The following is a 19915-nucleotide window of genomic DNA, read 5'->3' as shown; positions in this document are numbered from 1 at the left end:
CTTCTACCCCTGTGTTTTACTTATATGCAAATTAGGCTTAGCCAGTGTTCATTAATAATGTAGTGTTGCCAGGGACGTAGCCAGGGGGGGAGCAGGGGGAGCGACCGCTCCCCCCTTTCAGTGTCGATTTTTTTTTAAACTGCCGTTTTTAGCATGGTATTTTGTCAGTGCTCTTTTGATCTTGAATACTCGTCAGCTCCGTTAACTCGATTGTAATCGTAGTAACATTCACGCCTACTGATTCAACTACTTACTTAGTTTGGCAGATGCAATTAGCTAAATTTAGCTTATAGCCAATTACAAGCCTACAGTTGGCCACTGTGTAATAAAATACATATTGCCTACCTAACCGCACTCTATGGAATGTCACGAACTTTATGCACAACAACGTCGACAACGTTCATAATATGAGTCGTCCTAAGGTGTTGCACGAACAGCATGTTATGAAGCTAAGCTAGCAATCGTACGTGATACGCACTTCCTGTAATAATTATTACACTGCTAATACACTGCGATAACGATATTTGTTTTTAGGCCACTGCATATCTGGCAATATTACAAAATATGAAAGTTTATATTGCCCATCAGTTAAGTTCGTCAAATGTATTAAAGTCCAGACATTGGACAATAAACAAGAATCATCCTACTGGAAAAATTGTAAAAGAGCACTATGTTTGTCTTTCTGATATATTATGTAAAAGAACATGTAAAAGAATTTAAACAGGAAACAAAATCTGCTGATTATGATATCATATGATCAGGGCGTAGCCAGTATGTAGCACTGTAGGCCCGGGCCTACATTTTTTTTGGCCAAGTTATCTTTTTTTTAAAAACACCCATAATTCAAATCGATAAGCTTGCTGGACGAGTTTAAGAGTCTATAGACAGGAAAAACTATTGAAATGAACGTAGCAAGAATATGGCTAAATTAGGTGACCTATTCTTCTGTCATCTAGGCTGTCATTTCTATCGCGTGCCGTTTCATTCAACACTCTACCCGCCGAAAAAGACTAGGATCCGATCTTGTCAGTTTTTTAACATGTAGTTAAGAACCTGTTTACGCAGATAATATTTCAGTTGAGAAAACAGTTGAGAAATTTGCATCAGATTGCAATCGTCGGATACCTCTCGCCTTCTCTTATTAGGCTAACTTAAACATTTAATAGCTACAGTTGTATCAAAGACAATTACTGGCTATAGTTATATCAAAGACATTTCAGGCCTATCTTTGTATCTATAAGCATCAGAAGTTGAAACGTAAGACTACTCTGTACGTGTACCTTGCTAATTTTAAATACATTATGTAGTACTGAATTAGACATTTAATAGCTACAGTTGTATCAAAGACAATTACTGGCTATAGTCGTATCAAAGACATTTCAGGCCTATCTTTGTATCTATAAGTATCAGAAGTTGAAACTAGTGTTCGACCGATAATCGGTTAGACAATCGGCATCGGGCCGATTATCAGATAATCGGTAAATAATCGGCATCGGCAAAATCCATTGCGCTACCGATTAGTTGGAACCGATTATTACGTTCCACATAAAGGATTGTATTTTCCGCGCTTTTGAAACACCACAACTACAACGGGAGAAAAAAAATTTGAGCGTTCGATTCAATGCTATTCATAGCCGGGGAAGGTGCGCTAATCTACCGTGGAACGGTATCGTAAGTCGCTTGCGCGAGTTTGCACAAATGCTGTTCGATACACTATCCAGTTTTGTCAGTTAACATCATGTTGTATACCCTCGTAACAACACGCAGTATACCCGCGATAAGCTTAGGGGAACGACTTATTTTTTACTTCGCTTGTTGCATCTAACAGAACCACCTGTCATCATGTTAAACGATTTATACGAAAGAAAAATTGTCTATACTAAATATAATCACCAAATCAGTATACTTTTGAACCACTTTGGCCGTTTCACCCTAGGTGAAAACTGGAAAGTGAAAACAATAACATTAGGCTTTGTTCATTGTGAGAACTACGTACATTAGGCTAGTCTGGCTGAAGAACGGTTGAGCTTCAGAACTGTTAAGTTTGAAAATGCGCCCAAGATTTTACAAATGGCATGAAATGATGAAATCAAGGCTCCAAATACACCTAAAAGTCCATAAACACGTTTGGCGACATTCCTCAGAAGTTCTACTGCATAACAGTATTTTGTGATTAGGCAAACATTCTTACGCATATTTTTACGAAAAACCCGATGAACTTTTTTTCCTATGCCGCATCTACCACCATACGTGCTAACAGTAACTAAACTCATTACCGCAACCGACTTTAAGCAAGTCTGATTTCCAGTGACACGCCGCGACAAAGTCAATGGGACTTTAGTGTGTGATTTCTCCCACATGTAGTTAAGTCAAGTCAATGGAGAAGCGCCATTGACTTACTGTGTATGATCGTTTGAAACAACGTTCGTTCGATCGTAAGTTTTACCGCGCAGATGGTAATTGAAAACTTGAAGCAACCGTTCGGGATTGTTTTATTTTTCATAATAAAATAAAACTGTTAGCAAACTGCTTATCCACTAAAGAGCCTTTGTAAAAATATGTTATAAGTAATGTGGCGTTACATTTCGATCCTGCTAGGATCGAAACGTCAGGCCAACTTACTCTTACTAGGCCTACACATTATTTTTCATATCAGATCATATATTTCGATATCAGCTAACGAAATAACGAATATTTTATTTACGTGCGATATACTTTTTACTTTATTTACGTTTGAGTTGCAACACTGATAATGGTTTTCGTAGCAGTTGTAATACCTGTCCCTAACTTTTTTGTTTTTCATTTCGTAGCCAATGGCTACTATTTCCCCCCTTCTGTCTGTACAGTACTGTGTTGTGGCGGGATTGCAATATTGCGACTCCTCGTTATAATTGTACATCGCCCCATGTATGTATTACAGTGTTCTTTACTTGCTCCATTAATCTTTACTGTGAAAAGTTAAGTGGTTCATTTACATCTTTGATTGTATTGGCCTAGAAGTTGGTAATCATGCATAACACTTAATCATACATTAGGCCAGTTCCACGAAAATTTTGAAATAATCGGTAATCGGCCGATTGTCACAGGAAATAATCGGTAATCGGTAAAACCGATTGTCATACAATCGGTCGAACACTAGTTGAAACGTAAGACTACTCTGTACATGTACCTTGCTAATTTTAAATACATTATGTAGTATTGAATTACGTACTATTTTAACTCATTTGTTTTTTGGGTTTAAAAGTGATATTGAATGAGGTGTCTCAAGTTAGCAAGAGGCCAGGGAACCAGAATGAACACTCGGGAAGGGCCGTTTCCGGCCATCTGGGGGGTTTGTAAAACCAAAAATTTTCTTGTACGCAGGATTTTGAAAACTTTGAAAATCCATATCAATCGCAGAAAGTGCTCCCCCCCTTTCAAATTCCTGGCTACGTCGCTGAGTGTTGCATTCAGAAAATCCCCCCTTCCCCCTCCCCTCGACTTTTCTCTTGATATTAAAGATCCGTTGTGACAGAAAGAGCAACAAAACCAACAAGACCCGACTGTTTATTTAAAAATAAAACAATTCTTTTCAACATCTGACCTGTATCTCTCTGGTTGAAAGGATAAGGCTGTCCAGGTACAAATTCAGGGCTGTCGTACGAGAGCTCAGAATGAAAGGTAGCCGGAATCTGAGCTCCAGAGATGATCCACTTCTCTGGCTCTTCTTTGCGCCTTATCCTCGCCTGGTCCAATGAGAGCTCTACCTGGGTGCTGTCACTGAGGGCCTGTGAAATGTTGACACGTCACAAGGAAATAACATGTTAACAACTTTGAAAAGTTCACTTCTAGGAGTTGTCGAGTGACTTGCAACATTCATGGATGGGATGCAGCGAAAACGTCGAACAACTTTAATTGGGTATTATGGATTCAATAGTAATGTCAAGGACGACACAGTTGACAAACAAAAAGGTTCTCTTAAAAAAGTTGTCATGATTGGGAAAACAAAAGCCTTCTTCACCAAAACAGAAGTATTGTTCACTTAACTGTAATAGTATATGGAGGTTTTCAATACATTTTAGCTATCACCAATCTTATTCTCCGTTCTTAGCTAACACTTGCCCGTCTCAAATATACCACAACAACTATTTGAAAACATTTCACACAATTTTAAGATCTTCCCAACCACCTGCTGAAAATATTAGGACTAGATATGTCCAGCCCTAATGACCCACGGTCCCTCTGGTTATGATCTGATGATGAGCACTAGGTGATAATAGTCTTCAGAAGGAATGATGACCAGGAGGCAGAGATAATTCAAAGATTTCATATCATAATTTGGGTAAATCCTTTAGAGAATCTGCCATCCATCCAAGTCGCCTTCATTTGAGATACTGCTTGTACACAGTTTAAGTGTTATTAACATTTGCAACTCTACTGGCCGCAAATGATTTTTAATCTCCACTTCAAAAGAAAAATACCATTCTAATACTGGATATCCAAAAACACTATACCCAATTATGAGATCCATCCAAACTTCCTCCTTAAGATTATTAATACTTACATCAATTATTAGTTCCATATTTTCAGTCAGAGCTTTGACTCTGTGGAAGTTAGCAATGAGGGAGACTGGAAGATAGCCCTCGTTATCCATCTGAAGCAAAAATAGAAAATAGGACCAGTTTGCTTTCGAAAAAAACATGTTATCTCACTAAAAAAAAAACCCAATAAGAAGTTAGACCCCCCAATTCCAATGACACTAGTATTTTTTCAGTATGATCTAAAATAGCAAATTAAACTGATCTTAGATTTATCCTCCATTTTCAGCTGGGAAAATTAAACTGAAGGATCCATGTTATACAGTGATTAATCCACAAAGTCCTGAAAGTAAAATCTGTTTGTTGAAAATGGCCTACCCTAAGACAAAACATCCATCCTTGTCATTAGAGATTGCAGCTGATTGTTATGCAAAGTGATGTGAATTTCTACCATTCATTATTCAGCCTTATGTCACTGCCCCCCCCCCCCCCCCTCCAAAAAAATTGTTTTCTTACTGGACCATATTTCCACTTCACATCCTCTCTCACACAAGCCATACAAATGGGCTGATGTTGTCAAGCCTGCTGGTTTGGAAATACAAGAAGAAGACAAAAATGGAGAAACTCTTAATAATGATCTTGCTTACCTTTCTTCGTAAGAAGAGATCTTTGACCAGGTTTTCAATGCTGAAGTAGTATTCTCTGGTGGAGTAAGAGATGGAGAATCAATTAAATCAGAATCTATTTTAAATTACTCACTACACTGCCCTTTTTAAGCTGGTTGTTATTGCCTTGACCTTGCTAAAACCTACAAACTACCATAATTTCTATGGAACTAGGATCATAGCATCCTCTCCACTCCTCCCCCACACAGCCATCAACCCCTCCCCCACACACCCATCAACCCCTCCCCCAATTTCATAGAACATTCCAGTTTCTCTTCAAATCACTTTTCAATAACTTTAAAAAGAAATAAGCTGGAAACTTAACAACAATATAGAAAGCCAAATGACACCTGACCTGGTTGTGAATAATTAGAACACAGGTTCAAACAAGTCACATGAATTTAGTGGGCAGAATCTGCAACAATGTCACAAAGGGTTAGTTCTCTCCCCCCTCCCTTGCACATGAGGTCTGATCTTACACACTGCTGTATGTATTGTCCCTCAAATCTGGTTCTTTACAACCCTCAATGTGGTTAGGTTGTATCCCTCAACCCCCTTTCCCACCCAGGTGGTTGTTATCTTACAGGCAATATGTATTCATTGACTCAAATCTGCTTCTTGATATAGTCCCTCAGAGTGGTAAGTTGTGTCACTCAACCACATCTCCCACCCCCTTCTCCACCCAGGTGGATGTTATCTTACAGGCAACAAGTATTCATTTTACTCACATCTGCTTCTTGACTTAGTCACTCAGTGTTGTGAGTTGTGTCACTCAACCATATCTCCCACCCCCTTTTCCACCCAGGTGGATGTTATCTTACAGGCAATATGTATTCATTTACTCACATCTGCTTCTTGACATAGTCCCTCAGAGTGGTGAGTTGTGTCACTCAAACACACCCCACACCCCCTTCTCCACCCAGGTGGATGTTATCTTACAGGCAATATGTATTCATTTACTCACATCTGCTTCATGACTTAGTCCCTAAAGTGGTGAACTGTGTCACTCAACCACACCCCACACCCCCTACCCCACCCAGGTGGTTTATATCTTACAGGCAACATGTATTCATTTACTCACATCTGCTTCTTAACATAGTCCCTCAGAGTGGTGAGTTGTGTCACTCAACCACACCCCACCCCCCTTCCCCTGCCAGGTGGTTTATATCTTACAGGCAACATGTATTCATTTACTCACATCTGCTTCTTAACATAGTCCCTCAGAGTGGTGAGTTGTGTCACTCAACCACACCCCACCCCCCTTCCCCTGCCAGGTGGTTTATATCTTACAGGCAACATGTGTTCATTTACTCACATCTGCTTCTTGACATAGTCTCTCAGCGTAGTTTCATCCGGAGTGTACACGATTGGAGCCATGGCCTGTTTATAGACGCTGTTAGTATCGTAAATGATATTGCTCAGTTGAGGGGTGGTAAAAAATGGTGTCTCAGGTTCGTAGTACTGCTGCTGGTGGTTGTTCGCCTGCTCCTCTGTGGGACGGATGTGAACGGACAACAGTGCAATAACCACAACACAGCAAATAAATAAACAATGATTTACCACAACAAACAATCAAACACATGTATTTAATGAAACAGTAAATTACTTAAAATACACTAATTCCATGCAATTTTTTTTAATGTTTTATATAAAATCAAATCAATGTTTCCAAATTAAAACAATCTATATCGTCACCTTAGTGAATGATCTACAATAGCATTTCCCTCCCAAGATGTCGTCATTCTGCTGTTGCCAATTAAGTTTGAATTAGATCATTTATTCACCAGTTAAATACTGATTTCCGAGCATTGCAACATGCAGGTATTAACTATCTACACACGTCTTTAGCATGACCATTCATTAAGCACCTACCACTATCGTTCCAATAGAAAGTTGAGTTACCAAATCCGCCACGACCTCGGCCTCTTCCTCTCCCGCGACCTCGCCCACGACCCCGAAAACCACCCCGCTGTGTGTGAAAACTCCTCCCTTCTGACACGTGGCCTGGACTCTTCTCCTCTGCTGCACTACCACCTGAAAATGACACAATAAGAAATTTTATGAATTAGACTTCAAATTGTCGAGATGGATCTTAACAAGGGACCTAGTCAAAAGTGATCTTAACGGTCTTAGATTAACAGTGCATGGTAGTCGGTCAGGAAATTCAGTTAGCACAGTTAGCATGACAACCAGATAGGGCTGTGTCATTCCGGTTAATTCACTAACCGGTTAACCGTTTCTATTAACCGAACGGTTAACGTTTAAACGTAACCCGTGTTGTTGCCTCAAAATAAGAGCCGAAAATCAGAGTTATATAGCTCAGATAATAATTCCGAAAGAGCGCCACCACTTTTGATGCGGAAGTACATTCTCAAAATAGCGCTTCAAGTATCGTTTTTTCGTAACGCGTATGTCAAGAATTTGGTGGTATTTGCTTAGTTTTGACGATCGTTGCATTGAAAAAGAATCGCGCGTTTTTGTGAAGTTTTAAACAGATTTTTGTTTCTCTTTCAGTTCATCGGTAACTGTTACAGAGATATTTGAAGCAAATATTTCTTCGTTAATTGCGTAGCCCCTACTGTAATAGCGCAGGCATTGTATGGCAGTTATAAGCCTAATATTACTAGGCCTACTTAATATTGGCATTGTGTATTGAAGTTCGCGATCATACGGAGTGTTAGACTACAAGGCTTTCACCAGCTAGGCCAAGGTTAGGAAAGTCGGTTGTTAGGAAGCGATTACTACAAAAGTGTACGGTAGTAGGGCTATAGGCCTACGCAATTACAAGTACAACAATGGGTCACAGATATATTGAATTTGTGCATTGTGGCGGGGTAGGCAGAGGGTAGGGGGGAAGTGTGGAAAACATTGTAAAATTTCCAGCGAACACCCTGTCGATTTCCCGCCGGAGTTCGCGCAGCAAACACAATTAGCACGCGTAGCATAATGGCGTGGGGCAGTCCCCCGGTGGGGTCATGTGGTGGAACCCCTTTGGGGGTCCAGGGGTTAACGCCCGGAAAATTTGGCGCATCTGGCGATAAAATATTCGCAGCTGTGGATGCAAAATACTGACAACTTTTTTAATTTAAATTGTTCCGAAAATTTTGAAATGACAAGTAAGAGTAGCTATATTTTGTTATAAAATGAAAAGAGATCTGTCTTACAATCATTAAAAAGTTTAACTTAAAAAACATGCGATTTTATGAAACGTTCGGCAAAGCCCCATTCCTAGACTGCCTAACAATAGCTTGCACTATACTACAACTACGGTAGGCTACATTTTCCAAGGTACCTTGCCAAACAACTGTGAGCTCATCCCCTGTCTAACACCTGTTGTTAACAATTTTTTGGCACGTTGCCAAGGAAAGTTTCATGGTCTAGAACGAATAAGGTCAGTCAGTAAAGGTTCGGTTAAGCTATGAGAATTATTATCTTAGACGTTTAAGAAAAGTAGGTAAAATATGATCCCCGTAACAGCTAGGTAGCCTAAGTAAAACAGGCAACTGACTCCTCCGCATGAACAAGACAATCTATTCCACATGATACATGAAAGTAAACCTTGTAATCACATGTTTAAGGCCACTTGGCATGATTATAAATGCTTAATATTGTTTCCATGTTCTTGTAGAAAACGTAAACTTCGCAACAGGGCTGGAAAACCTTGCGAACCTTCCGAACCAGGTTCGCGGGAAATCCGCGATGCTCGCGGGAAATCCAGCTTCGCTGGAGAAAAAAAAAATCGGGAAAAAAAATCGGGGAAAAAAACGGGTCGAAACTTAAAAAAAAACACGAAGGAGCAAAAAAGTACATCTGTAAAAACAATAAGGAAAATTTCAGAAGAAAAGTTTCAGAAACAAAAGAAAAATGTCCAGAGAGCGTGCTCGCAATTTTAGTCACAATAGCCTATAATGAGTAATGATGGATCCCCAACCCACTCACAAGGGCAATGTCACACGGACACACACGGCCCAGCGCAGGAAGCTTGCTGTAATAAATCAGCCTCGCGGGAAATGTTTTGAACAATATTGCCATTCCACATTTGTTTAATACTTATATTGTATTTTAGCTAGTAAACGTTTTCTTTCGTATGAATTTGACTTCAATTCAGTGTTCCCTCTAAGGTGCGGGATTCCCTTCAACCGACTCAGTAATCCCGCAAAGAAAACATTTGTTTGCTAGAAATCCCTGCATCATTTTCTTGCATTCGTGATAAGTTTATACTCAATGCACAACTTGACAGAGAAAAACTTGACAGAGAAAAAACTCTGAAAGATCCAGCAAAACAATTTCGAAAAATTCACGCGAAACTGGCATATCGTGCTAAATGCAACTAATGTCATGTAAACAAGGCTCTAGTACACCCATTTAAGCAAAAAACTGTAAGACCACATCTGGTGTAAAGCTGGGGGAAAAGAAAGTATTTTCTAGAATTTCCAAAAATGCGGAAAAAATAATATCCTACCATAGTTAAGTGCATAGCAAATAGCCTAACCACCTCGTCGGTTACGGATCTCACGTAACAACAAAAACACTACTAATTGTATTTTGTGAACTTTACGTTTTCTACAAGAACATGGAAATAATATTAAGCATTTAGTTTATAATGCCAAGTGGCCTAAAACATGTTTTATTACAAGGTTTACTTTCATAAAGATGGCCATAGCTAGTGGGGTCTCGATGTGCTGCGTGTATAGGTATTGACTGTACCTCGTGTATCATGGGGAATACTACATGAAACGTTTCTTGGAAACTTGCCAAAAATGTTAACAAACAGGTGTTAGACAGGTTAGACAGGGGATGAGCGCGCAGTTGTTTGGTAAGTTACCTGAGAAAATTCGCAGCACATGTACAGTATCCTACCGTGTATTTAAGTAGGGTAAACCGTACTGCAGTTGTAAACTGATGTACGCATTGTGTGTGCTATTCATTGTTAGGCAGTCTAGAAACGGGGCTTTGCCGAACGCTGTTTGTTTCATAATATCGTAAGTTCTTTAAGTTAAACTTTTTAAAGATTGTAAGACAGATTAAATGTATTTTCATTTTACAACGTAATATAGCTACTCTAACTTGTCATTTGAAAATTTTCAACAGCTTCTTGACAATTTAAATTCAAAAATGTTGTCAGTATTTTGCATCCTCAACTGCGAACTTTTTATCGCTAGACACGCAAAAATACCAAAATTTTCCGGGGTCTTTGCCCCCTGGACCCCCACAAGGGGTTCCACCCCTTGACCCCACCAGGGCCCTAGGGCGGGCCCCTGGACCCACACCTTTATGCTCGTACGCTACGCGTGCTCAGCGTGTTCGCTGCGCGAACACCAGCGGGAAATCGGAAGTGTGTTCGCGGGAAATTGAACAAGGTTTTCCAACACTGCTTCGCAATATACAAGGCTAGTTGTGGTTTTGTAGTTATGTGAGATCCGTAACCGACGAGGTGGTTAGGCTATTTGCTATACACTAAACTATGGTAGGATATTATTTTCTCTGTAATTTTGGAAATGGTAGAAAATACTTTTTCGCCGCTTAACACCAGATGTGTTCTTACGTTTTATTCATAATTGGGTGTACTAGAGCCTTGTTTATATGACATTAGTTGCATTTAGCATGATATGCCAGTTTCGCGTGAATTTTTGGAAAGTTTTTTGCTCGATCTTTCGTAAAATTTGAAAGGTGTACCAACTTACTTTTCGTACACAATTGGTTATTTCTCTACTGATTTTCAGAGTTTTTTATACAGTCAAGTGTATACGTTGTACATTGAGTATAAACTTATCGCGAATGCAAGAAAACGATGCGGGGATTTCCAGCAGACAAATGTTTTCTTTGTGGGATTACTGAGTCTGTTGAATACCGCACCTTAGAGGGAACACTGAACTGAAATTACATCATAATAAAGAAAACGTTCACTGCTTAAATACAATATAAATTTGAAAGGATTAGATGCAGACTCGCCACGTTGTCGAACGGGGTAACAATAGGCGCTTCACGGGTCGCATACCGCTTGGTAATCCCTTCAATCGTACCGCCAATCTTAAAAATCTTTTGTATGGATGCATGATAAAGTTTGCAATTGTTACGTGATTTTCTGCAAGCAAATGTTGCGGTCTATTTCGGGAATAAAGTGATGTGAAGACGCGCCGTCGCGACTGCGTAATTGGCATTACAAAAACGGTTAAACTTATACGATGTACGGCGGACGTTTATCCGGCCGTTCGGTCGGTTAACCAGTTAACCGTTTAACCGTTACAGCCCTACAACCAGAGGTTGTGAAATTATTCCTTGATAACTTTGAATACAACATCTGTAAATTATAGGCTATAACGCTATTAAAGGAGAGACGATAAAGAAACATGGGTGTAAGGGGGGGGGTAAAGCGTACCTCCTCTGCGGTCCTTGGCTGGTGTATCCTGCTCACTCAGAGCCCTTCCGTGGTTCCTTTGATCCCTGTTACGACCTCGATTAGATCGGCTTCTGCTAGATTCTAAATCGATTGGCAATGGTTTCCACTTGGGCTTCTTTTCTGCTATCAGAGGGGATAAAATAGAACACCAATTTAAGAACAGGCTACTAATTCTGTGGCCATAAAAATCACAGCATGAAGGTAAAAGGTAGTTTCAAAGTTTTTAAGATACTTAGTAAATGGTCAAAGTTAAACTTGAAATTACTTTTTGTAACGACATCACAAAGAAATTTACAAATGGCATCTTTTAACTCATGTGCATATTTACCACCTGAATTTTACAACAGCTGGAAGAAGAAATTCTTTCAATGTTCTTGTTATAATCGAAATATGTTCTCATCTGGACTGTGAACAATGAGTAGGATTCTGACTATTCACTGGCAAGGATCAACTAAGGCAACATACACTCAGAAATCGTCAAAATCTACAATACAATAAGAACACTCGAACCTTTCTTCTTGTTAGCAGATGTTTTCTGGTTTCTCTCTGGTTTGGAAACAGGAGATGTACTCTCCACGGCTGGTTCTTCCATGGCAACGGCATCCTCTTCCAAGGTCACATGGTCGTCTGGTTGTTCCTTCAGAGAATGTTTTTGCTTTGGTGATTCAGGATCCTAAATTGGGCGAACAAGTCACAGGAAAGATTTTTGCAGTTTAAATTTTCAGCTTAAATGGAGCCCTTTTTGTTGAATTTGATTCATTTTAACAAGTACCACACTTTGACTGTTAAAGTGAAGATATTGACTGTATCTTGAAAACATAATCTACTTTTGCTTTTGTTTCACCAATATTGCGACAGGAACAATAACAGGATGCGATTCGTTCAGAGATTTTCAAAATTTGTGGGACTGAATATCCTTTGTTGGATGAACCATTTTTATGACTAATTTGCAGCAGGCAAATAGTTAACCACATACATGTTTGAGGTAGATTGAGAGCTATCCAATGATATTAATTAGATGGTTGGGTCATATAGTGTCGCACAGTTTAGAGCCAATGCAAACCGTAGCTTTTAAGCAATGCAGCGTGTACTAGCTGCTCAGTGAATTGACTGACACAAAGTATCTTCCGTAAGAACTTGCAGAACTGTAACGTCCCATATATATACACCTGCAGCATCTTCCCACAAAATGTTGTTCATCCTTAGAAATAACGATCAACTGTTTAGGTGACTTATGTGACAATTTTGTGATCTTGAAACTTGTAAAGTTGCTTGAACTCTTCATGTGTTCCAGTTTTTTTCAAACGTGCTTTTGAGTTAAGCTTAGGCTGCCCTTTAAGAGTATATATCCTTTGGTAGGATTCTATAGTTGCATCTGAATATATATATATATACAGTATATATATACAGTATATATATATATACAGTATATATATATATATATATACAGTATATAAATATACAAATATAAGAGATGAAATTTTCAACTTACATTACTTTTGACTTCCTCCAGAGTCGGCCAGCTTTGAGGATCATCAACATTTTTAACCTGCAAGATCAATGAGTGCAAATTGTACAGCACGCAAGCATTCTCATATTCTTTGGAATTGTGCCTTTTTTGAGATAAGGCTACTTACATTACATACTGTATTATCACAAAAACAGTGCTTCAATGACATGAATCCTGTAATGTGCATATATGCGGCTCAACACTGAACTTCATTATCTTAAATATTATTCGGAGGACACAGAACAGTTTTGAGTCTAAAATGGAAACTTCCATGGAGAGACATTGTAACTTAGACAAAATTTTTGTGAACAGACATGACCTTTATACTTAAATATCTTTTGCAAACCAAACAGCATTTTTATTATCAGACTGAGAGAGTCCATTATCATTAATATCATTACAAGTCCATGACAAAGTTTAGACAGAAGTAACCTATGCAGATACTCTGATTATGGATTTTACAATGTCCATCTCTACACTGAAACTAAACGGCAACAAAAAGACACTTACAGAATCTGGAACACTTTCAACCGCAGCGACCACTTCTGGGATTACTGGTTTCTCCACTGTAGAGAAAACACAAACTTACAATAGAGAAAACACAAACTTACAAATGCATTTGACTTCATTTTCTGTTCAATGGGTATTATGATGTATTAAATATTACCATTATATATGTTTTTAATTTATCACAAAAATCAACCTTTGAACAGAGGTCAGATGCACTACTGATATGGTAAACACACCGCTTCACGGCTATGTATAGCTTTCAGTTGAGTCTACCATAATGTGGTCAATGCATACAAAGTAGTTAATGGTAAGATCACAAACCTGAAAAGTGCTACGTTGTTTACTTAAGACCAATAAACTGCTTACAAAAATTATGATAATAACATCAGGCTATCACTTTGAAGTTTGCCCATGAAAAAATAAGGTATTACATTACTTTTGTGTGATACACAGTTGTGTTTTGTATGGGGTTCACTGATTAGAACTTTGCATATTAGGAGGAGTCAAATGGATTTTGTATGGATTACACAGACCTAGGGATGGATATTATTAGGTAGCATTTTTCTTACCAGTGCTCTACACATGTGTCAACTACCAAATTTTAGAACCTCTTCCCTTCTTTCTGGAAAAATACAAAACATTTTGAGGCAAGAGGTATAAATAGTGGAAACTTTGCAGTCCCAGTTCAACTGTAACAAGGTCTAACACCCAGCAGCGCAGAGCTTCACATAATTTATTCACACAAAGACTTACCAACAACAGGTTGAGGTTGACTTTCTCCAAAGGTGACCTCGTTGTGCTCGTTGTGTGCCACTGGCTTCATCCAAACATTGACTTTCGGTGGTGGGGCTGCCTCAATCTTCCGGGCATTTGATGTCTCATTCTTCTGCTCTCTCAGAGGTTCGCTGGCCTCAGACTTCCCATGAGGCCCAGCGTCCGTCTTTCGGGCGTGATCCCCCTCTCGCCTGTGCTGTCTCCTCCTGGATTCTACCCGATTCCTAGTTTGGGGTGTTTTAGGTCCCTTTGGCGTTCCGCTTCCAGCCGGTCTCTGCTTGTGTACGTTGCTATTGGCCTTAGATCTTGGGCCGTTTGCATCTCGACCCGCGTTTGCCTTGGGCAACGGCGAATCCTCACCAGGCTGAGGCTCCTGGGAGGGCACCTCCATTCGCTGCTTCCAAACATTGTATTTGGGTGGTGGGGCCGGTATGAAATGTTTCTGCTGGTTGCTCTGTTTGCCTTTACCTCCTTCATCATCCTTGTCAGCTGATGCGTCAAGCACATCATTCTGTTCAGCAGGAGGCTGCACGTTTTCCTTACTATCATCAGGTGAGATGTCCAGTGGCATGTTTGTGGTGTCCTCTTTGTTGTTGCAAACAACACTGCTGTAGGAGGCTGGCTGACTGGCCACTTCAGCTGCCATTTTGACTTACAGCAGTAACCTGCAAAATTCACCGCCACTTCTCCCAATCAAATTTAAAATATAATCCGACAGCAGAGGTTTTGTAGTCTGATATTAACTGATACAATAGTTATAGTAGTTACTGCATACTGGTTACGAGTCCCAAGTTCAAAATCACAGTTGTATCCTGCAATCAGAAAAGGATAAATCTCCACATTATTAAACTTAAAGTATAGAGGTACAAGGTTGTTTCTCTTGAGCCTAGAGACCATGTAAGCATTTGAAAAGGTAGGGTAAATAGACAGGAGAAAGTATTTGTTGCTACAATTTCTCTTTTTTAACCATGTGAAAATTGTCCCCATTTGACATTTTTCTTCTCCTAGAAATCTGGCTTTCACCAGTTTCTCACCAAAAGCACTGTTTGTTTGAACGCATCAATTTGGTGAATGATGCAATGCAGGCAAATATGATAAACAAGCGACTTGAAGTTAGCACTCCCATTTCTGCAAAAAAAACATTCTCACATGTACACACATATGTAGGAGATTGACTATTATATATTACCTACACATTGCGAACAATCGTAGAACTGTCCAATTGTAAATTTTACAGTAGCCTACATGCAAACATTCTTCGCATTGGAGCTGGACAGCGCAATGTGAACAACGAATAGTCGGCTGTTCAAACTTATCTTGTGTTACACAAAGACCACAAAATCACTGCATATATGATGGCTTAATATCTTTTTTTAAATATATCTAATTTATAAGAAATTTCAAGAAATTAAGGAAGAAATGAATCTGTATTGAAATGCGATTTTTGTTGTGACTACTGTAGGAACTGTATGCAGTGTGAGTTTTGTCGTACTGTAATCTGCTCAGATGACATAAGATTTGCTACTGTTCAAAGTATATCTGAAATATCCATCCTCACATTTACAAAATTATGTATCTTTCAAACACAATATTAGCATTCTCATACTTTGAAAACATGGTTGGAAAATTGTTTATCAAATTTTAAGGTAAATACTAAGGGCTACCAGACAATCCTTTCAATTACCTCTCATCTCATGTCTCTTTGCTTATTCTTTATAATATAACACCTTTATAATTTGTGAGAGAAAGTATACTCCAGCTATTTGGGAAGGTATTTGGGGTTAAAAGATATGTTCAACCTATATTGTTCTATTTACTGTAATTTGGCAATTCGTGCATGAACAGTAACTGATGAGAATGGGTACCTGACCAGAAAATTAATACCTGATCCTCGCCGTTACTACCTGGTCCGGAAATTCATAAAGTTCACAAACATATTTCTCCATTTTCAGTTACATATTTATTCGAAGAGGAAGGAACAAGTTCACATGTATTTTTAAATAACATCATAATTTGGTGATATTCCCTTCTATCTTGATGTGTTTAAGTGTATAATTTGGTGATTTTTTTTTTTATTCTGGCCCAAGAAAGTTTTTACCAACTAGTATTATTTACATGTGCAAACCATTAACAACAAGGGTTGATTTATGTACTTTCCAACTTATCTATAATGAGCTGGTACCAACTGCAATGCTAGCCTTAATACCTAGCAAGGAAAGAACAGCTAGGCCTTGGGCAAGTGTGATATCTTGGTCCTGTATTTAAGTGCCCTAACAGTCTTGTCTAAGAAATGTTTGGTTTGCAAAATATCTTGCTTAATTATAGCAATTTTATGCAAATATACCTAAACAAATGCTTTAAGGAATTCTTCAATCACGCAAACCACACTAGGCCCGCAAAATCCACAAAATCTGTCATTTAAATCAACAATCAGAATCGGTCTTTTTAATAAACAATCAACCTAAATTAATTTGATTTATTTCAACCAACTATTATATATTTGAAGACAGTGTATCCACTTTTACGAACTTTTAATTAAACCTACTAAATCAAGCTGTAGCCTACGTTAAAGACTGTGTATCAATTCCCCAATCTTGTCTTAAATTAACTACAATTCAGTCTATCCAGCGAACCGTCAAATTTGAAGACGGTGTAGCTGTCCTTCCACAGGATGCAAAGATAGTTTCAAGGATAAATTCCTGTACACCACAGTAAAATTCATTCCTAAAATTCCCCATTTCCGCCATAGGTTTCGCACCTCTCTGCCATGGTGATAAGGATCGAAACCTATATAGCGGAATGGTATGGCAGTATGTACCTATGGCGGAATGGCACTAGGCTAGATATGGCTTAAGTATGCACTTGCGTAAGTACGCCCACTTGGGTTTTAGATTAAATATGTAATGAACCAAAACCAAACAAAATGTACAAATGGGTACCTAGGGTAAAAGTTTTGGACTGTTAACATCACTACTAACAGTGTTAATGAGTTCAAGTGTAATTTAGCCTAGCCTAGGCCTAAAGTATAAAAAAGTCATAAAAATGTACTTCTACTTGTTGACACAATCTGTTGACACAAAAAACAATTTGTCTCCAAATTAGTCATTACAAAAGACTTGATGCTGCAGCATACTTAAAAAGTAACAATTTGAAAACTGAGAAAAAAAGAAAGCCCTGGGGGCAAGAAGTACTGTGAACCATAATACTGTAACTTGTATTGTTGTAAGTTAGGCCTTGCCTTGTAGTACTAGAACTAGTAATAGGCCTAGCCTAGGCAGTAGGTGATTAAAAAAATCGAAGTTAGGGCTGACATTAAGCCAACCATTTTCACACATTGTTGTGTGAATTTAGTGGGGGAGAAAACAAAATGAAAGGAACTGAATTTGCTGATAACATACAGTCAGCTTGCTTTTGAGAACTTGGGTACCGACAACCAAGTAATTATGCACAGGACTTGCATCTAGGCTCAAATAGCCTACCGTACTGGTGGAGTCACGACTAACGTTACATAGACTAGCCTATGTTACAATGCAAGCCCAGGGCTGAAAACAGCGTGAAACATATCCGAACGTACTTCCTTACTCTCATTTCCACGTTCAAAGTTGAACACAACGAGACGCAAACCTAAATGTAAATACGTAAGCATTCCTCAATTACCTTACTACGGCTTGGGATTTCAAGGAGAAGCGACACCTTATGAATACCAACTAAGATATTTCCCTGAGCTCACGATGCGAGTACTGCTATAACAGTAATTTGTACAGTAGTACTATACTATTACATGCAGCATGCAAAATCCTGTGTACACTTAGCACGCATGTATGCGGTTAGGCTACAACGAGTGAGCCTAAGCAATACCGTACACGCGTAACAAATATATCTTGTAAGCATATGGCAGGTGTGCATATATCACATACAGTAAAGAAGATTGCGAAAGGCTATGGTCTGGTCTTTCCAAAAGTGGGCATGCGTACTTGGATTGCGGAATTACAGTTTTGGAAGCCTACCCCCAAAGCGCTTGATGCGGAGAAGTGTAATACTAGTTAGTAATACTGGTACGAGGATTAATGGAGTGCGCAAGAGTTGGGAAGGGGAGGGTGAGGAGGGGAAGGGGAGGAGGGGGAAGGGCAAAGGGCAGGGAACAATAACTGCTCACATCCATTGTTAGTCGAGGATTTTTTTTTACATTAATATGTATTTATAAGTACAACTCTTAACTGTTTTTCATATAATATGTACTTTCATGTATTTATACTGGATTTTTAATACACTTGAAACAGAATGCACCTTTTGACATACGTCTGCTGACCGGCCATAAAGGTTCATATGCTCCTAGAAATTCAGTAGTGGTAAATTGGAAGTTCCCTGACCCCGGACCACGTTTTTAAAATTGTGTATGTCACTAAGAGACTTGAGCAGACACCCCCCCCCCTTCCCGCACACACACACACACACACACACACCACCTGCCAGCAGTGGGATCCCTCGCTGAGGCAAATTTTACTTCCCTAGTTTTCGGTAAAGCAAATAGACTTATGAGCAAAACGTACGTGGGTACCAAATTACATTGTTTCTTTCTTCACGTTACTCTTGCTGTTAGGGTTGGATAAATCCTGAACCCAATATGCAACTTTCAAGCCGACTGTAAACGTCAACTATCACTGAATGGAGCAAACTTTGTTTCTCTTTGAAATGTTGATAACTTGATGATGATGATGATGATGATGATGATGATGATGATGATGATGATGATGATGATGATGATGATGATGATGATGATGATGATGATGATGATGATGATGATGATGATGATGATGATGATGATGATGATGATGATGATCATGATCATGATCATGATGATGATCATGATCATGATCATCATCATCATCATCATGATGATAGTGATGATGATCATGATCATGATGATATTGATTATCATGGTCATGATCTTTGTCATGCTTTTTGACTTTAAGTATCACTTCTTCTGTATAGCACTGAGGAGGTGAATGGGCCGGATAGGAATCATAACCAGTGTTGGGTTATGACACTGGCAAAGTAGGCCATGGCCTATATGGCCCGCAAATTTTAGAGCCCGCGTGTAGGTAAATTTCCTGCAAATTGAAATGAGGCTTCATGTCATGATTGGGCAGCGGATAGGGAGTTCAACTTATAGTGTCAAGTGTAATGTGTCAATGAATCGTACATTCCTCAACCACTTGACGAAAGACATTAACTTCCAGAACACATTGGTGACTTTTCAAGAATGAAATCCAACAAGTTGATGAACGGTCATCATTCACAGGGGAATAGCTAGGGCCCCCTAATTTTTTTATGGCCTATGTCCAGCGCATATAGTCCTAATATGGGCCTGGTCATCCCGGCGCGGTCTCATATATGCTGTTGACTATAACTACACAAGTAGTATACTTTGTAGCCTACTTTAAACTAGTAAAACTATAGCAACTATAGTATTTGTTCATTCAGCATAAATTTGGGGTGAAAAGTGATAATAGGAGGATATGGAACCGAGAGGGAACAT

At 39.1% G+C, this 19915-nt stretch overlaps 1 protein-coding gene and 1 long non-coding RNA gene across 2 annotated transcripts in view; both read right to left on the bottom strand.

Annotated features, from left to right (window-relative positions):
• LOC139980064 (la-related protein 1B-like) overlaps window positions 1-18272 on the bottom strand; it is a 35592-nt gene extending 17320 nt beyond the window's left edge. The window contains 11 exon segments of the mRNA XM_071991430.1: window positions 3584-3767; window positions 4544-4633; window positions 5165-5219; window positions 6498-6672; window positions 7055-7216; window positions 11562-11705; window positions 12093-12255; window positions 13075-13131; window positions 13603-13658; window positions 14356-15188; window positions 18034-18272. Of these exon segments, the coding sequence (XP_071847531.1) occupies window positions 3584-3767; window positions 4544-4633; window positions 5165-5219; window positions 6498-6672; window positions 7055-7216; window positions 11562-11705; window positions 12093-12255; window positions 13075-13131; window positions 13603-13658; window positions 14356-15022 (1753 nt within the window). The 5' untranslated portion in view covers window positions 15023-15188; window positions 18034-18272.
• LOC139979349 (uncharacterized) lies at window positions 674-3541 on the bottom strand. Its single transcript, XR_011797136.1, has 2 exons — window positions 3170-3541; window positions 674-1280 (listed from the first exon to the last, which is right to left on the bottom strand). It is a non-coding gene; the product is annotated as an uncharacterized lncRNA (long non-coding RNA).
• Window positions 18273-19915: the final 1643 nt, after the last annotated feature.

This window comes from Apostichopus japonicus, chromosome 14, assembly GCF_037975245.1.
Source record: "Apostichopus japonicus isolate 1M-3 chromosome 14, ASM3797524v1, whole genome shotgun sequence".
In the NCBI taxonomy this organism is placed as follows: Eukaryota; Metazoa; Echinodermata; class Holothuroidea; order Aspidochirotida; family Stichopodidae; genus Apostichopus; species Apostichopus japonicus.
The sequence above is the reverse complement of the archived record's forward strand: the minus strand, read 5'-3'. Positions and strand labels throughout refer to the sequence as shown.